Consider the following 13,099-nt stretch of genomic DNA (forward strand, 5'->3'; position numbering starts at 1 on the left):
AATTTAGAATATACATTTTTATATCAGAAAAAAAAAAGAAAAAACATTGAGTACTAATTTTGCTCTTTGAAGTCCAATAATCTGCCCTCCATTTAAAGAAAGTGAGTGTATATTTATCATTCAGTTTGTGTTTAAAGTACATATAAGCTTAATCCTATGGAAACCTAGAAGTAGAATTCAAATATCATCCAGTGATAAGTGGTGGTGGTGCACGCCTTTAATCCCAGCACTCGGGAGGCAGAGGCAGGTGGATCTCTGTGAGTTCGAGGCCAGCCTGGGCTACCAAGCGAGTTCCAGGAAAGGCGCAAAGCTACACAGAGAAACCCTGTCTCGAAAAAAAAAAAAAGACATTATTATTTATGATAAAATTATAAATATTTTAGTAAAATCAAATATCTATATTCTTCTATCAGGACAGAATTGTGGCTATTTAATTGACTCTGGATAGGTGGCAACAAGTAGTTCATCAACTCTTAGGGAATTTAACCCGTATTAAGTAGAAAACCAATGGATCTCATTGTGCTGTTCCACCAGCAGGAAAGGAGTCAGCATGCCCGTGCCTCTGGGCTCTTATTCCTCCAAGTTCACATGGGCTACTACTCTCTTGTTCCTAAAGGCATCAAGTCATATGCTGCCTAGGAGTTAAGTCATGTAAGAGGTTAAATGATTGCTGCGTTGCATAAGACTTATTCCTTCCAGATGGCATTGTGCTGTGGCTGTTACAGCAAATGAAGGGTCAGTCTTGATTGCACTTACTCAGTGGAGACTCATTTCCCCCTCATTGCGGGATGGTATCAAATGAAAGTAAATGTAAGATTAAGCTATAATTATCTCTAATTTGCATGTAAGGTTCAAGAAGTTACTGCCTTTGTCCAGTGTTAGCCATATGGTTCCAAGCTTCCTACTCTGATGTAAGCTGCAAGGAGACTCTATCAGTCTTTATGCTAATACTTCCTTACAATCATAGGTTTATTTATTTTTTTTTTAATTTTGACAATTTCACACACACACACACACACACACACACACATCTTGATGTATCTTACTTACCTTCTTCTCTAAACCTTACTATTTTCTTCTCATCTCTATCTACCTTACCTCATCCCTAACGTTCCCTTTTGAAAATTCATGACTTTTGGGTTTGTTGTATGAAACACAGAAGTTTAATAACCAAGGCCATCTGTGTGGCCATTGGATTGGAACAGTCTATTAGAGCCTTTGGGTAGACAAATGAAAGCAATGACTTACCTCTCCTTGAATAATCCTCTTCCCAAACCTTCATCAGTGAGGCTAGGGCCAGATGAGCCCTTCCTCCATCCATACCTAACTTTTGACAGGCACATAAACAGATGTTTTTAAGGCAAACTAAGTAATTCTTAAAGTTTTTTTTTTAGTAACTCATTAAGAATATTTTTACTTTGTTCTTCTTTAGAAAATTTGAAAGTTATTTATGTTGCTTAAAATTTATTGAATGTTTCTCTAAAGACAACACCATGTTTGAGAAGATAAGATTGCTGAAATGTATTCAGATTTTTTTAATGAAAATATTTCATCTTACAGCTCTTTGGTTGTAAAAGAAAGATCATTGAGCAATAATTGGTATTAATCAAAAGGCCTAGTTTTTACATAAAGCAGTTCTGTACACAGACTCTTGAGATTGTTTCTGACAGATTGTATGTTGTTATTGTTTATTTTTTTTCCAATTTAGATAGTATTTATTTTCCTGTTCTTTTGTAATTGCTCTGGCTACAGTCTTAAATAATTAATGTTGAGTAGAATAGTCTATGGTGGCTATCTTCAGGTTTGATCTTAAAAAACAATATTCCAAATTTATAGTGTTATGTGTAATGTTAGTGGAGGGCTTTTCATATGTGGTCTTTATTATGTTGAGGTAATTTTTTTCTATTTTTGGTTTGTCGGTGGCTTTTAATCATGAAAAGTGCTGAATTGTGTTAAATGCTTTTCCCTTCATCTATTGAGATAATCAGGTGACATTATCTTCTATTCTGCTAAGGGAGTACATCACATCAATTTATTTTATGTGTTGAACTATCTTTTCATCTCAGAAATAAATTACATTTGGTCATAATATATGGTTCTTTTAATGTGCTATTGAGTTTGGCTTGCTGGCCTTTTGTTGAAGAATTATGCATCCACATTCATCAGGGATATGACTGGTAGTTTTATTGTCTGGGGTGCTTGTGTCTGGCTTTTGTATCAGAATAGTAATGCTCACTCATAAAATGTATTTGGAAGCATTCCTTCCTCTTGAACTTTTTGGAACAGCTTGAGAAGAATTGATATTAATTCTTTAAATGTCTGGTTGAATTCACTCGTGAAGCCATCTGTTCCTAGGTCTTTTATTGTTGAGAGATTTTGATTACTGATTCTTTCTCTATACTCATCTATCACTCTCTTTGCTTCTCACTCAATTTTGAAACATATTTAGAAGATTGTTGGAGTGCATTGTTAGAGATGACCATTCCATTTATTTTTCCATTTTTACCATTTAGCAATTCTTAATTAAATAACTAACAACGACAAAGGGGAGAACAGAAATATTGTAGTATATATAACAGACATCCATTGAGATAAGATGAAAATAATCAAATTCAGATTGTTTCATGATTATTAAGATCATAAACATTGAGGCTTGCTCAGTAATTGAGTAAAATCAAAACTTATTATAAGCCACAGTCATCCTAGGGTTTCCCATGTAAGATATATATATCTCGCCTCCATGGTTCTGTGGGTTGCAGTCTGATTGTCTGTTGCTTTATATCTAGATTCCACTTATGAGTGAGTACATGCCATGTTTGTCCTTCTGGGTTTGGGTTACCTCACTCAGGATAATTTTTTCTAGTTCCATCCATTTGCCTGCAAATTTCATGCTGTCATTGTTTTTCTCTGCTGAGTAGTACTCCATTGTGTATATGTACTACATTTTCTTAATCCCTTCTTCAGTTATGCATCTCCATCACAGGTAAGGTGACCTGCTGACGCCCCATGCAACCTAAGTCCGAAGCTCATTTTTTAGTAAAAGGGGGACCAGTAGGGCCCTGGCACCCATTTTGGGTAACTGTTGCCTTGCTTGCTGACCTTGATATACTACCTATGCTAATTCCCTGCCGGGTTCCACCCTCCTGAATGCTTAAGGGAAGTTCCTTGTCTGTGTATCATGCATATTGGGCATTAGCAGCTTAGATGCAAGATTGTAAGACATCAGTAGCGAACTTCTGCCCTCCAGGTTCTCCCATTGTGCTGTAAGCCTGTATTTAAGACCTCCTCCCTCCTTCAATAAAAGGCATTCGGCATTAAAAAAAATTAATTAATTAATTAAAAAAAGATCATAAACAGATAAAAATTACTGCCCACTTTCAAGCCAAGGGATAATTTCAGTTGCTTGCAGGATTTTTCAGACCATTGCTGATAAATTTTGGGATCATCTAACCTTACAATAAATGTTCCTATCACTCAGCAGGTCTATATTCTTTCTTTGGCTTCAGAAGATACCTAAAACTTTTCATTTGTTTTATCTCCTGGTGCCTGCTTTCTGGCATCTCCTGTTGGCATTGCTACCATAGGTGACTTCCTGATATGCAGCTAATGCGATTGTGGTCTGAAAATGCTCCTGTGTGACTATCAGCTCATACTTTAAACCCAGAATGATAGAACAAAGCACACAAAATAACTGTTTGTGAAATGTGTGAAATGTTTAATGACGCGAACTACAGAAGTTGTGAGGCCATCTTACTTAAAAATCTAATGATTTTGATTTGGCCAGAAGTTGGGGTAGCCTGGAAAATACCAAGAAAAATAACTTTATCAAGAGGCAAATTAGTTTTTGAAGCTTGTGTTAATTGGCAGCCAAGGTGTTTCATTATGAAGCTGAATTTTTAACAGTTGTTACTTGGTTACTATGAAAACACCACCCAACCCCTTTGCCAATGTGTCCATAATGTGTATCCTGTTTTAAAACACTTGTGTGGTGCCTAAAGACTATGCCTAAGTTGACTCTCTATTCATGGTGTTGTCTGCATTGGAGGCATACTTAATAATGAATGGGTTCAGGGATGATCACTTTCAAACTGCAGGTGCCGTATTTTTCTATTTTGCTGTTTTCTTTGTTTGAATGAAATCCAAGACTTTACTGGGAGAACTGTTTTCTCTTTGTAACCTACCACATAAAAGAAACCACAGGGAATATATAAATGGTAGCTACAGAGATTATTCTTCTGGATGCAGCAATGAGAAATGTGGTGCCTTGTCTCTATGTGTGGATGTACATACTGCTGACTTTATAAAGGGAACAGGAACACCTCAGGGCCATAGGTAGTGATGTCCAACTGTTTACTCCCTTCATGAATGGTAAACAGTGTTAAGGTTTCACACTACACAACATACTCAGAGGACCTGACAGTATGAAAGCTTTGATACTTTCCCCAGTCTGACATTTTCGTAGCTGTCTGGCGCTAGAGGAAGAGGTGAAAAGAAGAAAAAGGGAAAAGAAGTGTTTATTCCCTGAGTCCACAAAATATAGGCCACAAATCCCTGTCACCTCCTGTCAGTAATGATCTCTTCGGTGTCTTCTGTGGTCAGCATCAGGTTTTATGGAGATGGACAGAACAAAACCATTTTCTGTAGAGGATGCAAACTTGTTGGTTCAAATTATGTGCCCCTAGTTCTAGCCAAATCACTTTAATTATGTGATAATAGTCTTCCTGAAGCCTTTCCTGTTATTCTGAGAAGGAAGCATGGCTCTATTTGCTGCCCTTCAAAAGAAGACAACTACGGGCTTGCAAAGTCTCAGTGAGGGGTTTATAGAAAAATAATGAATGCTTCTGCTGTAGCATGTCACAGGGGAGTCTGGGACAATAGTGATCTTATGCACACTGCTGCTCCTTGCTTGCTGGGCAACATGTACACCTGGATTTCTGACAGCTATACGGGTTCACTAGAGACTTCTGCCATTCTGTTCATCCCCTCATAGGCCATGGTGGAGACAGTTAACAACCTCCTTCAGCCGCAAGCTTTGAATGCGTGGAGAGACCTGACTACAAGCGATCAGCTACGGGCAGCCACCATGTTGCTTGACACTGTGGAGGAGAGCGCTTTCGTGTTAGCCGATAACCTTTTGAAGACTGACATTGTCAGGGAAAATACAGACAATATTCGTAAGTGACCTTTGTTAAGACAGAAGGTCTAGAGTCACTTGCGTAGCGGGAAAGAGGAAGAAAAAAGTTATCTGGGGTCCCTGTCATAAGCAGTGCTTTGGTTTGGTGTCTATATGTTATTCTATTTCCCAAATAGCTTTCAGTTTAACAAGATCAGAATTCATGCTTGTTAACCTCCACAAGGCATTCCAATATTAGGTGTGTTACCTTGAGGTCACATCACTGAGGTTTATTAGGTGAATTTTATATAGGCGTGTATTTATGTAGGTTTTATACTGTTTACTATTTTGACCTGTTAATGTGAGGATTACCTGTCTTGAGTTACGTCCTATAAGAAACAAGACATTTGAGTGATGATGCTAATGTTTGGAAATTGTATCATCCCTTCCTATAAGTGTAAATCTGTTTTTATTGTGTTTTAGGATGTAGCTGACAATTTTATTTCAGAAGATTTGATAAAGCTGTTTCAAATTTTATTGCATTTGTAGATAGATCAATACTGATGTGACAGTACATCTCTGGAGTACAAAAGGAGTTTTACATAATTCATGGAATATAGATAATATTATTAAAATTAACTTAAAAGCAAAGACAAACTGTAAAGATGGATTAAACTTTTAAGTATTAGGCTTGATTATTGTACATTTGTATTCTTTACATGATTTTTGAACATCTTTGCTTATTTCATTTTGTAAATAAAATAAAAGGACTAACCATATACTTTCCTATAAATTGAATGATTTTAACATGAAAAATAGACCAAGAACTCTGTAATTCTGAATATAGAAACAGTTTAGTAGTTAAGGAAATTCTTGTAGCTTTGCCAGATTCCTCATGAACACTGACACCTCTGTGTTATGAACAGAATTAGAAGTTGCAAGGCTGAGCACAGAAGGAAACCTAGAAGATCTCAAATTTCCAGAAAACATGGGCCATGGAAGTACTATCCAGCTTTCAGCAAACACTTTAAAGCAAAATGGCCGGAATGGTAAGTTGGAGTTTGTTTTTGTGCTCCATGCAGTTGAACTTTTATTCATTCTATTGCGTTGTGGCTTTGAATTTTATATCCATCATACAAGAGTTCTTTACACCTTCTTTCATCTTTATTGCCCTTTCCTTCTTCTTCTTATCTACTGGACCATCATATAACAATGATGCACATTGTATAAAACTCTGTCAGATTCTATCACTTCTTGGTTGTCAGAAATTTGAGCATGAGGAAAATTCAGAACCCCAAAACTCAAATAGCCTAACCCCCCAAGAAGTAACTGTCATTGAGTTTACAGATTTAACTAATGGAATTTTTTGTTGTTGTTGTTGTTCGAGACAGGGTTTCTCTGTGTAGCTTTGTGCCTTTCCTGGAACTTGCTTTGGAGATCAGGCTGGCCTTGAACTCACAGAGATCCACCTGCCTCTGCCTCCCGAGTACTGGGATTAAAGTCATGCACCACCACTGCCCAGCAACTAATGGAAATTTTGGTGGGGATGTTCCTTGTAATTTTTTTTTTTTTGAGACAGGGTTTCTATGTGCAGTTTGGGTGCTAGGGTTAAAGGCGTGCACCACAGCCACCCAGATCCTTATAATTTTTAAAGGTACAAGATTTTGTGTTTTCTTTTGGTTTTTATAAGTGTATCTGTATTTTTCCTTTGTAAAACACACAGAAAAGTCAACTATAAGGAGGGCTTTGAGGGGATGTGACTAGTGTATATAGGTCACTTTAATTAACTTTTAAATCAAATTCACACACACATACACACACACACATATATGTAACCTCATGGAAAAAGCATATTGCTAGCTTCACAAATCTTAAAAAGAATGATTTTTCACAAAGGCAGAAAACCCTTTGAACCTGTTAAGTGATATGGAGATGACCTGAGGTTGTTGTAACCTGTTCAAAACTGCTGCTTCATATAGAGAAAATAGCTCTGGAAAAGGATCTCCTTAATATTATCAATGGTTTCTATTTTCTGTCATCAGAATATAATGTTGTCAAGGCATTATAAATCCTTAATGAATAAACTTAGAAATCATTAGTGTGCTGCCAACTGGACGAAGGAAATGTTTGAGGCAGCAGTAATAAAGAGAGGAAACAGACCCTTGCATCCACTTCCTATTGGTGCAGCAACTTTTGCTCTCCTCAACAGTATTTCCCACCGAGAAAGGATCCTTCCCAAATGGAAATCTCACCTGTTCACTTCCAGTGACAATTGGAGTGAAACCACATTACTGAGGGAGGTCTACAGCAGTCTAGCTTGTGCATCTTGTCTTATTTGCCCCCCCCCCACCCGTTTTTTTTCTCAAGCATGACCTGTGATCCATGCTGAGTAGTTCTGATTCTCTTCATCATAGAAAGCACGGCTGGTTCTTCAGCAGGGTTCTCTGTTCATGGCAGCCGCTCTATCATTTGACTCCCCCACCCCTTCTATTGACAATAGCTTTTTCTCTTGCATAACTCTGATGAAGGGTTCCCCTCCTTCTACCCCTCCCCAAACCCCCAAATCCAGATCTGTCCCCCTTTCTGTTACTCATTAAAAAAAACAGGCTTTTAAGGGATAATAGTAAAACAGAACAAAAACTGACACATAAAAAGAGGACCAAGGAAACAGAAGGCTAGGAGCCTTAAAAAGGCCAAGAGACCTACTCGTTCACGTACTCAGGAATCCAGTAAAAACCCTGAACTGGAAGCATACACACACACACACACACACACACACACACACACACACACACACACACACACACACACACACACACACAGGACCTGTAAGGTAAAGGAGAAAAACATATAAATAAAAGTAAAAATTAAGATAAAATTAATGACAAAAAACTTCTGATGTGAAATTTTGAGACAAGGAACCTTCAGCGATGCTGTTGAGTTCATTTTCTGTTGGTTATCTACTGCTGGGTGTGCAGACTGTACTTTAGAATAGTTTGTTTCCCCAGTGAGACTCCCTCAGGGAAAACTAAAATTTTCTTTGCAAATGGTTATCAATTGGAGATAGCTTCTGGTATAGGGATGCAGTCATTTGCCCACTCCTCCTTTCGTCTCTAGAAGCCCGTCCGTGTAGCGCAGACCAGTCCATGGCCTGTGCATGCTATCCCAATCTCCGTGAGTTCATATGAGCTTTGCTCATGTTGATTTAGAGGGTCTTGTTTTATTGGTGTCTCCATCCTCTCTGGCTCTTAAACTCTTTCCACTTCCTCCTCTGTGGACGTTCCCTTAGCCCCGAGGATTAGAGTTGACGGAGACATTTCATTTAGGGCTGCCCAATGTTCCAGGGTCTCTCACTCCATGCATATTATCCAGCTTTGGGTCTCGGTATTTTTTCACATCTGCTGTGGGTAGAAGCTTCTCTGATGATGGTTGAGCAAGTCACCATCATTTGATTCTAAAGAAGTCCATCTTAGTTCTTTATGGAGACTCTTCTCTAAGGTGGACCACTGTTATTGAACCATCTCCCCTCAGTCATACTTATGACAATACTGCTTCTTAGCAGTTTTTTTCCCTTTGTTTGTTTGTCTTCACTTCCTGCCTGATTATTATCTGACTCTTTCCAGGCAATAAGTTCCTAAAGAGCAGGGGCCATGTCTAATGTCATTCACCCTGGTAACCATAGTGCTGGAAACAAGGCATGATACACGATATTGAATAACTTCGTAGACTTTCTGACAGCAGGCCAAAAAGGTCATAAATATGTCTACATTAATCAGATCTGGTGGCTTGATTATTTTATTGATTACATTGATGTGCAATATTTTCATCTTAAGTCCCATTAAGTCACTTTGGAGTGAATAATTTGAAACAATTATGTGAAACTACATGGACTGATAAAACAAGATGGAATGACAACATGCCACTGAGCATTATGTGGAAATGTTATGACTTAATAGCTGATCAGCCCATTATAACAAAAGTCACTAATATTAGTAAGAAAAAAATGCTTGAGTAACACTAAGTATAGCCTTCAAGCATCATGCATTTTATCATAAATCCAGAAGGAAAATTGTTTCTCTACTGCAACAGATAAGTATTTAGTGAGCAACTATTATTTGGATTTGGTGTCTTAGACATAGGTGAGATAAGAATCCTCTCTTCCTTCATGAAGTTGTCATTACATTTCTTTGTTAAATTATTGAAAGACAATGGATGCCATGAAATAGCTGCCTGCCACATAGCATAAAATGTCTGCAATGTCTCTGAGTGCAGGAAGCCTGCTGCTGCAGCTGCTGGCATCTCTACTTTCTGCATCATGGGGTCACTGGCCCCTGTCTGAATCTGAGGTCATTGCATCTGATTGGATGTGTCTGACTGGAGTGCTCAAGGAACTGATTTGCATGGCTAGTTGCAAAACCAAGCCTGTGTACATTTGGTGCGTTTAAATTCCTAAGAGTAGGGAATTTCATAAACATATAAATACAGTTGAGGTACAAGACAGTCATGATCATACTTCTTTAGCCCCTCACCCCCCCCCACACACACACTTCTCACTTGACCCTGTTTTCTCTCTGTCTCTACTTGACATTGAGATTCAAAAACACTTTGGTTTCTGATCTCCTTCGTCACTGTAGTAGTCTGGGTAGCATTTGTTTCTTGGCAAACTAGAACCTTAGAGTAGAAATAAAAGACAGGGTTTGATGTTTGCCATGAAAGAAATGATAAAAATTAAAACATGACAAAAGAACAAAAAAAGTAGTTAGCTTTAAAAACTACTGCAATTAGGAACTTAATCACAAAGCGGGGAAGGGCTTTATGACTTTGTAGAAATAGTGAACTTAAAAGAAAATGATTATTAAATTCCTGGGCGAAAAGAAAAAATAGAGTCCTTATTTAAAAACAATCCAGTCGGGTGTTGGTGGCACACGCCTTTAATCCCAGCATTCGGGAAGCAGAGGCAGGTGGACCTCCATGAGTTCAAGGCCAGCCTCGTCTGCAGAGTGAGATCCAGGACAGGCACCAAAACTACACAGAGAAACCCTGTCTTGAAAAAACAAACCAACAAAATATATCCTATCACAAGCTGGGTAATGGCGGCACACACCTTTAATCCCAGTACTGAGGAGACAAAGTCCTTATTTAAAAACAATCCAGTTGGGCGTTGGTGGCACACGCCTTTAATCCCAGCATTCGGGAGGCAGAGGCAGGTGGATCTCTGTGAGTTCAAGGCCAGCCTGGTCTACAGAGTGAGATCCAGGACAGCCAAAGCTACACAGAGAAACCCTGTCTGGAAAAACAAAACAAAAAGAATCCCATTGCAATATAATTAAAACACAATAAATTATATACACTATGAGTGTTTAGTTTAAGAAATATGACAGTTATATTTACCTCTAAAACATAAAACAGAAAGAAAACCAACTGGAAAATAAATGTTTCCTATTTATACATTTATACATCCATGGTGTTTCTTCCTGTTCCTTGCTTGTCTTTTCCTCTCTTAATGAAACGTTCTTACTATCACTCTGTTCTTAGCCTTCATATATCCAGAATCACTCAATATGAGCTATCTTCTGTTTAGATTAGTAATCCCCAAAATCACTTTGACAATTCAGTCATGGTTTGCCATTCACTAATATTTTATGCTGTATTGACACATAGTGTATTCTATTAATATAATATTTATTCTTCTACCAAGATACAGGCTTGGATCAATATGAATTCTGTAAAAAGCCTCATGCAAATTGTTTTCTTTGTGGTAAAATGTTCTCACTTATCCAGGAAGGGTCAATATGTATGCAGTTTTATAAAAAAATGTCAAAAATCTTTCCAAGTCACTGAAATATTTTATATTCCCATCAGCAGGGGAAAGAGTCTAAGGCTGTATAAACATTAGGGTCCACACAGGGTGTAAAATGGTATTACAAATGTAGCTTTAGCTTTCTGTTTCCGTAATTGCTAATGTTTCCAGCCATCTTTTCATATATAAAATGGTTTTGTTACATTCTTCCATAAAAAGTCCATTAATATCTTTGGGGAGTTTAAGATATCTTCTGTCATCATACTGTTGACTGGCATGCATGTTCTATATATGCATCTTATTGTTCCCTAGTCTCTAGCTTGCATTTGTCTTCTTAAGATACATTTTAATAGGTTCATAATTTTAATTTTGATGAAGTTCAGTTTTCCCTTTTGTGGATTGTGTTTTGAGGCTATGTGCATTATTTTATTTTCTTCAAAGTATAAAGAGACTATCTTGTATTTTGTTCTAGAATGTTTATAATTCTGGATTCTGGTGCTGGGTCTATGAGAAACTTGAATTCAGCTTCTAGTGTACAGTGAGACAGTGTTTGTGATTCAGTGTTTAAAGAAGTGATATCTAATGTTCTCAGCAGAATTCAGCTTCCACTTTCTCATCAGTAACTTGGTATGCCCATACCAATGAAGCAAATACATGCTTGACTTTATGTCTGTGAATGCTAATTATACAGTTTTGGCTACCACCTAATCAGAATGACAGACTCTAGTAAAGTGTCCAAACAAATCATTTTCTTCAATCTTCTAATTCACATTTGCATTTATTTTAGGAGAGATTAGAGTAGCCTTTGTCCTGTACAACAACCTGGGTCCTTATTTGTCTACGGAGAATGCCAGTATGAAGCTGGGCACAGAAGCCATGTCCACAAATCATTCTGTTATCGTCAATTCTCCTGTTATTACAGCAGCAATAAATAAGGAGTTCAGTAATAAAGTTTATTTGGCTGATCCCGTGGTATTTACTGTTAAACATATCAAGGTAAGAAAATGACATATCATGTTACATTTTCTACAGTATTTGTTATAGAATGCATATCAAATGTATTAATTTTATTTCAATATTTTTATTATCTGATATATAGTATATCATTAAAGAATGTAGTCATGATTGTTTTCAGAAATATTCATAAAAATGTCAGAAAAGTAAGTAAAACTGGTCTTTATATTAAATGATATGTTAATTTTTCTACATAGTAACGTTATTACATCTAGATGTAATATACATAATACAATATTAGATATTCTATATACGTGCCACACAGTTCTTAAAAGAGCATGCAATGCACTAAATTAATCTGGACAGCAACATTTCACATGCTATTATAAGCAGTCATGTCTGTGTCTGAAGATATACTTTTGTATATGTACAAATCTGGAAATTGTAAACGTTATAAAGATTTGTAAAGACCACCCTTTTAGAAGGCTTTTCCAGTGGTTGGCTTCTTTGCTTTGAAATTTAACAACCAATCCAATTGTAAAACATTGCTAGTAACATCGTTCTGGTATCAACAGTTTTGAAAAATAGTAATCTCACGTCTAATCAGACAGAACAAATGCCAGGCATTCAATTTCACTTCAGATTGATGAGGGCCACTTAATATGAATATACTGAACACACCTCTGTAAGGATTACAACATATCATGATGCTGTGTTGTGGGTAAAGAAAATGCCTACTTCATTTGCTCGGTCGTAAAATAGTTATTGCCTTTATTGATCTTTTCTCACCATAGCAGTCAGAGGAAAATTTCAACCCTAACTGTTCATTTTGGAGCTATTCCAAACGCACAATGACAGGTTATTGGTCAACACAAGGCTGTCGACTCCTGACAACAAACAAGACACATACTACTTGCTCCTGTAACCACCTCACAAATTTTGCAGTATTGATGGCACATGTGGAAGTTAAGGTAAGATATGCCATAAAACATGTTCTAGCATGCAATCAGGCTGCTAATTCTAAATATCCCCCATTCTTTTTTCCTAGTAATTCTAGCCAAGAACTCTGGCATTCATGCCGTATCCGTTTAAATGATTCAAATCACCGCTTCTTTCTTTTTCCACTGTCAACATAAAACATAAAATTGAAGTTTGTTCAATAAATCTCTGTGTGCCGTCTTTGCTTTAAACTAGACAAATAAATGCTATACTGTAACCTCATGAGCAGGGTA

The 13,099-nt window shown here is 37.2% G+C and overlaps 1 protein-coding gene across 24 annotated transcripts in view; it reads left to right on the forward strand.

Annotated features, from left to right (window-relative positions):
• Positions 1-13,099, forward strand: part of Adgrl3 (adhesion G protein-coupled receptor L3) — a 747,948-nt gene that overhangs the window by 611,645 nt on the left and 123,204 nt on the right. For all 24 annotated transcript variants that reach the window (XM_076546498.1, XM_076546504.1, XM_076546503.1 and 21 more), the window contains 4 exons: positions 4,991-5,174; positions 6,040-6,162; positions 11,701-11,909; positions 12,662-12,838. In XM_076546498.1, the coding sequence (XP_076402613.1) occupies positions 4,991-5,174; positions 6,040-6,162; positions 11,701-11,909; positions 12,662-12,838 (693 nt within the window). The remainder of the gene's footprint in view (positions 1-4,990; positions 5,175-6,039; positions 6,163-11,700; positions 11,910-12,661; positions 12,839-13,099) is intronic.

Source organism: Peromyscus maniculatus, chromosome 10, assembly GCF_049852395.1.
Source record: "Peromyscus maniculatus bairdii isolate BWxNUB_F1_BW_parent chromosome 10, HU_Pman_BW_mat_3.1, whole genome shotgun sequence".
Taxonomy (NCBI): Eukaryota; Metazoa; Chordata; class Mammalia; order Rodentia; family Cricetidae; genus Peromyscus; species Peromyscus maniculatus.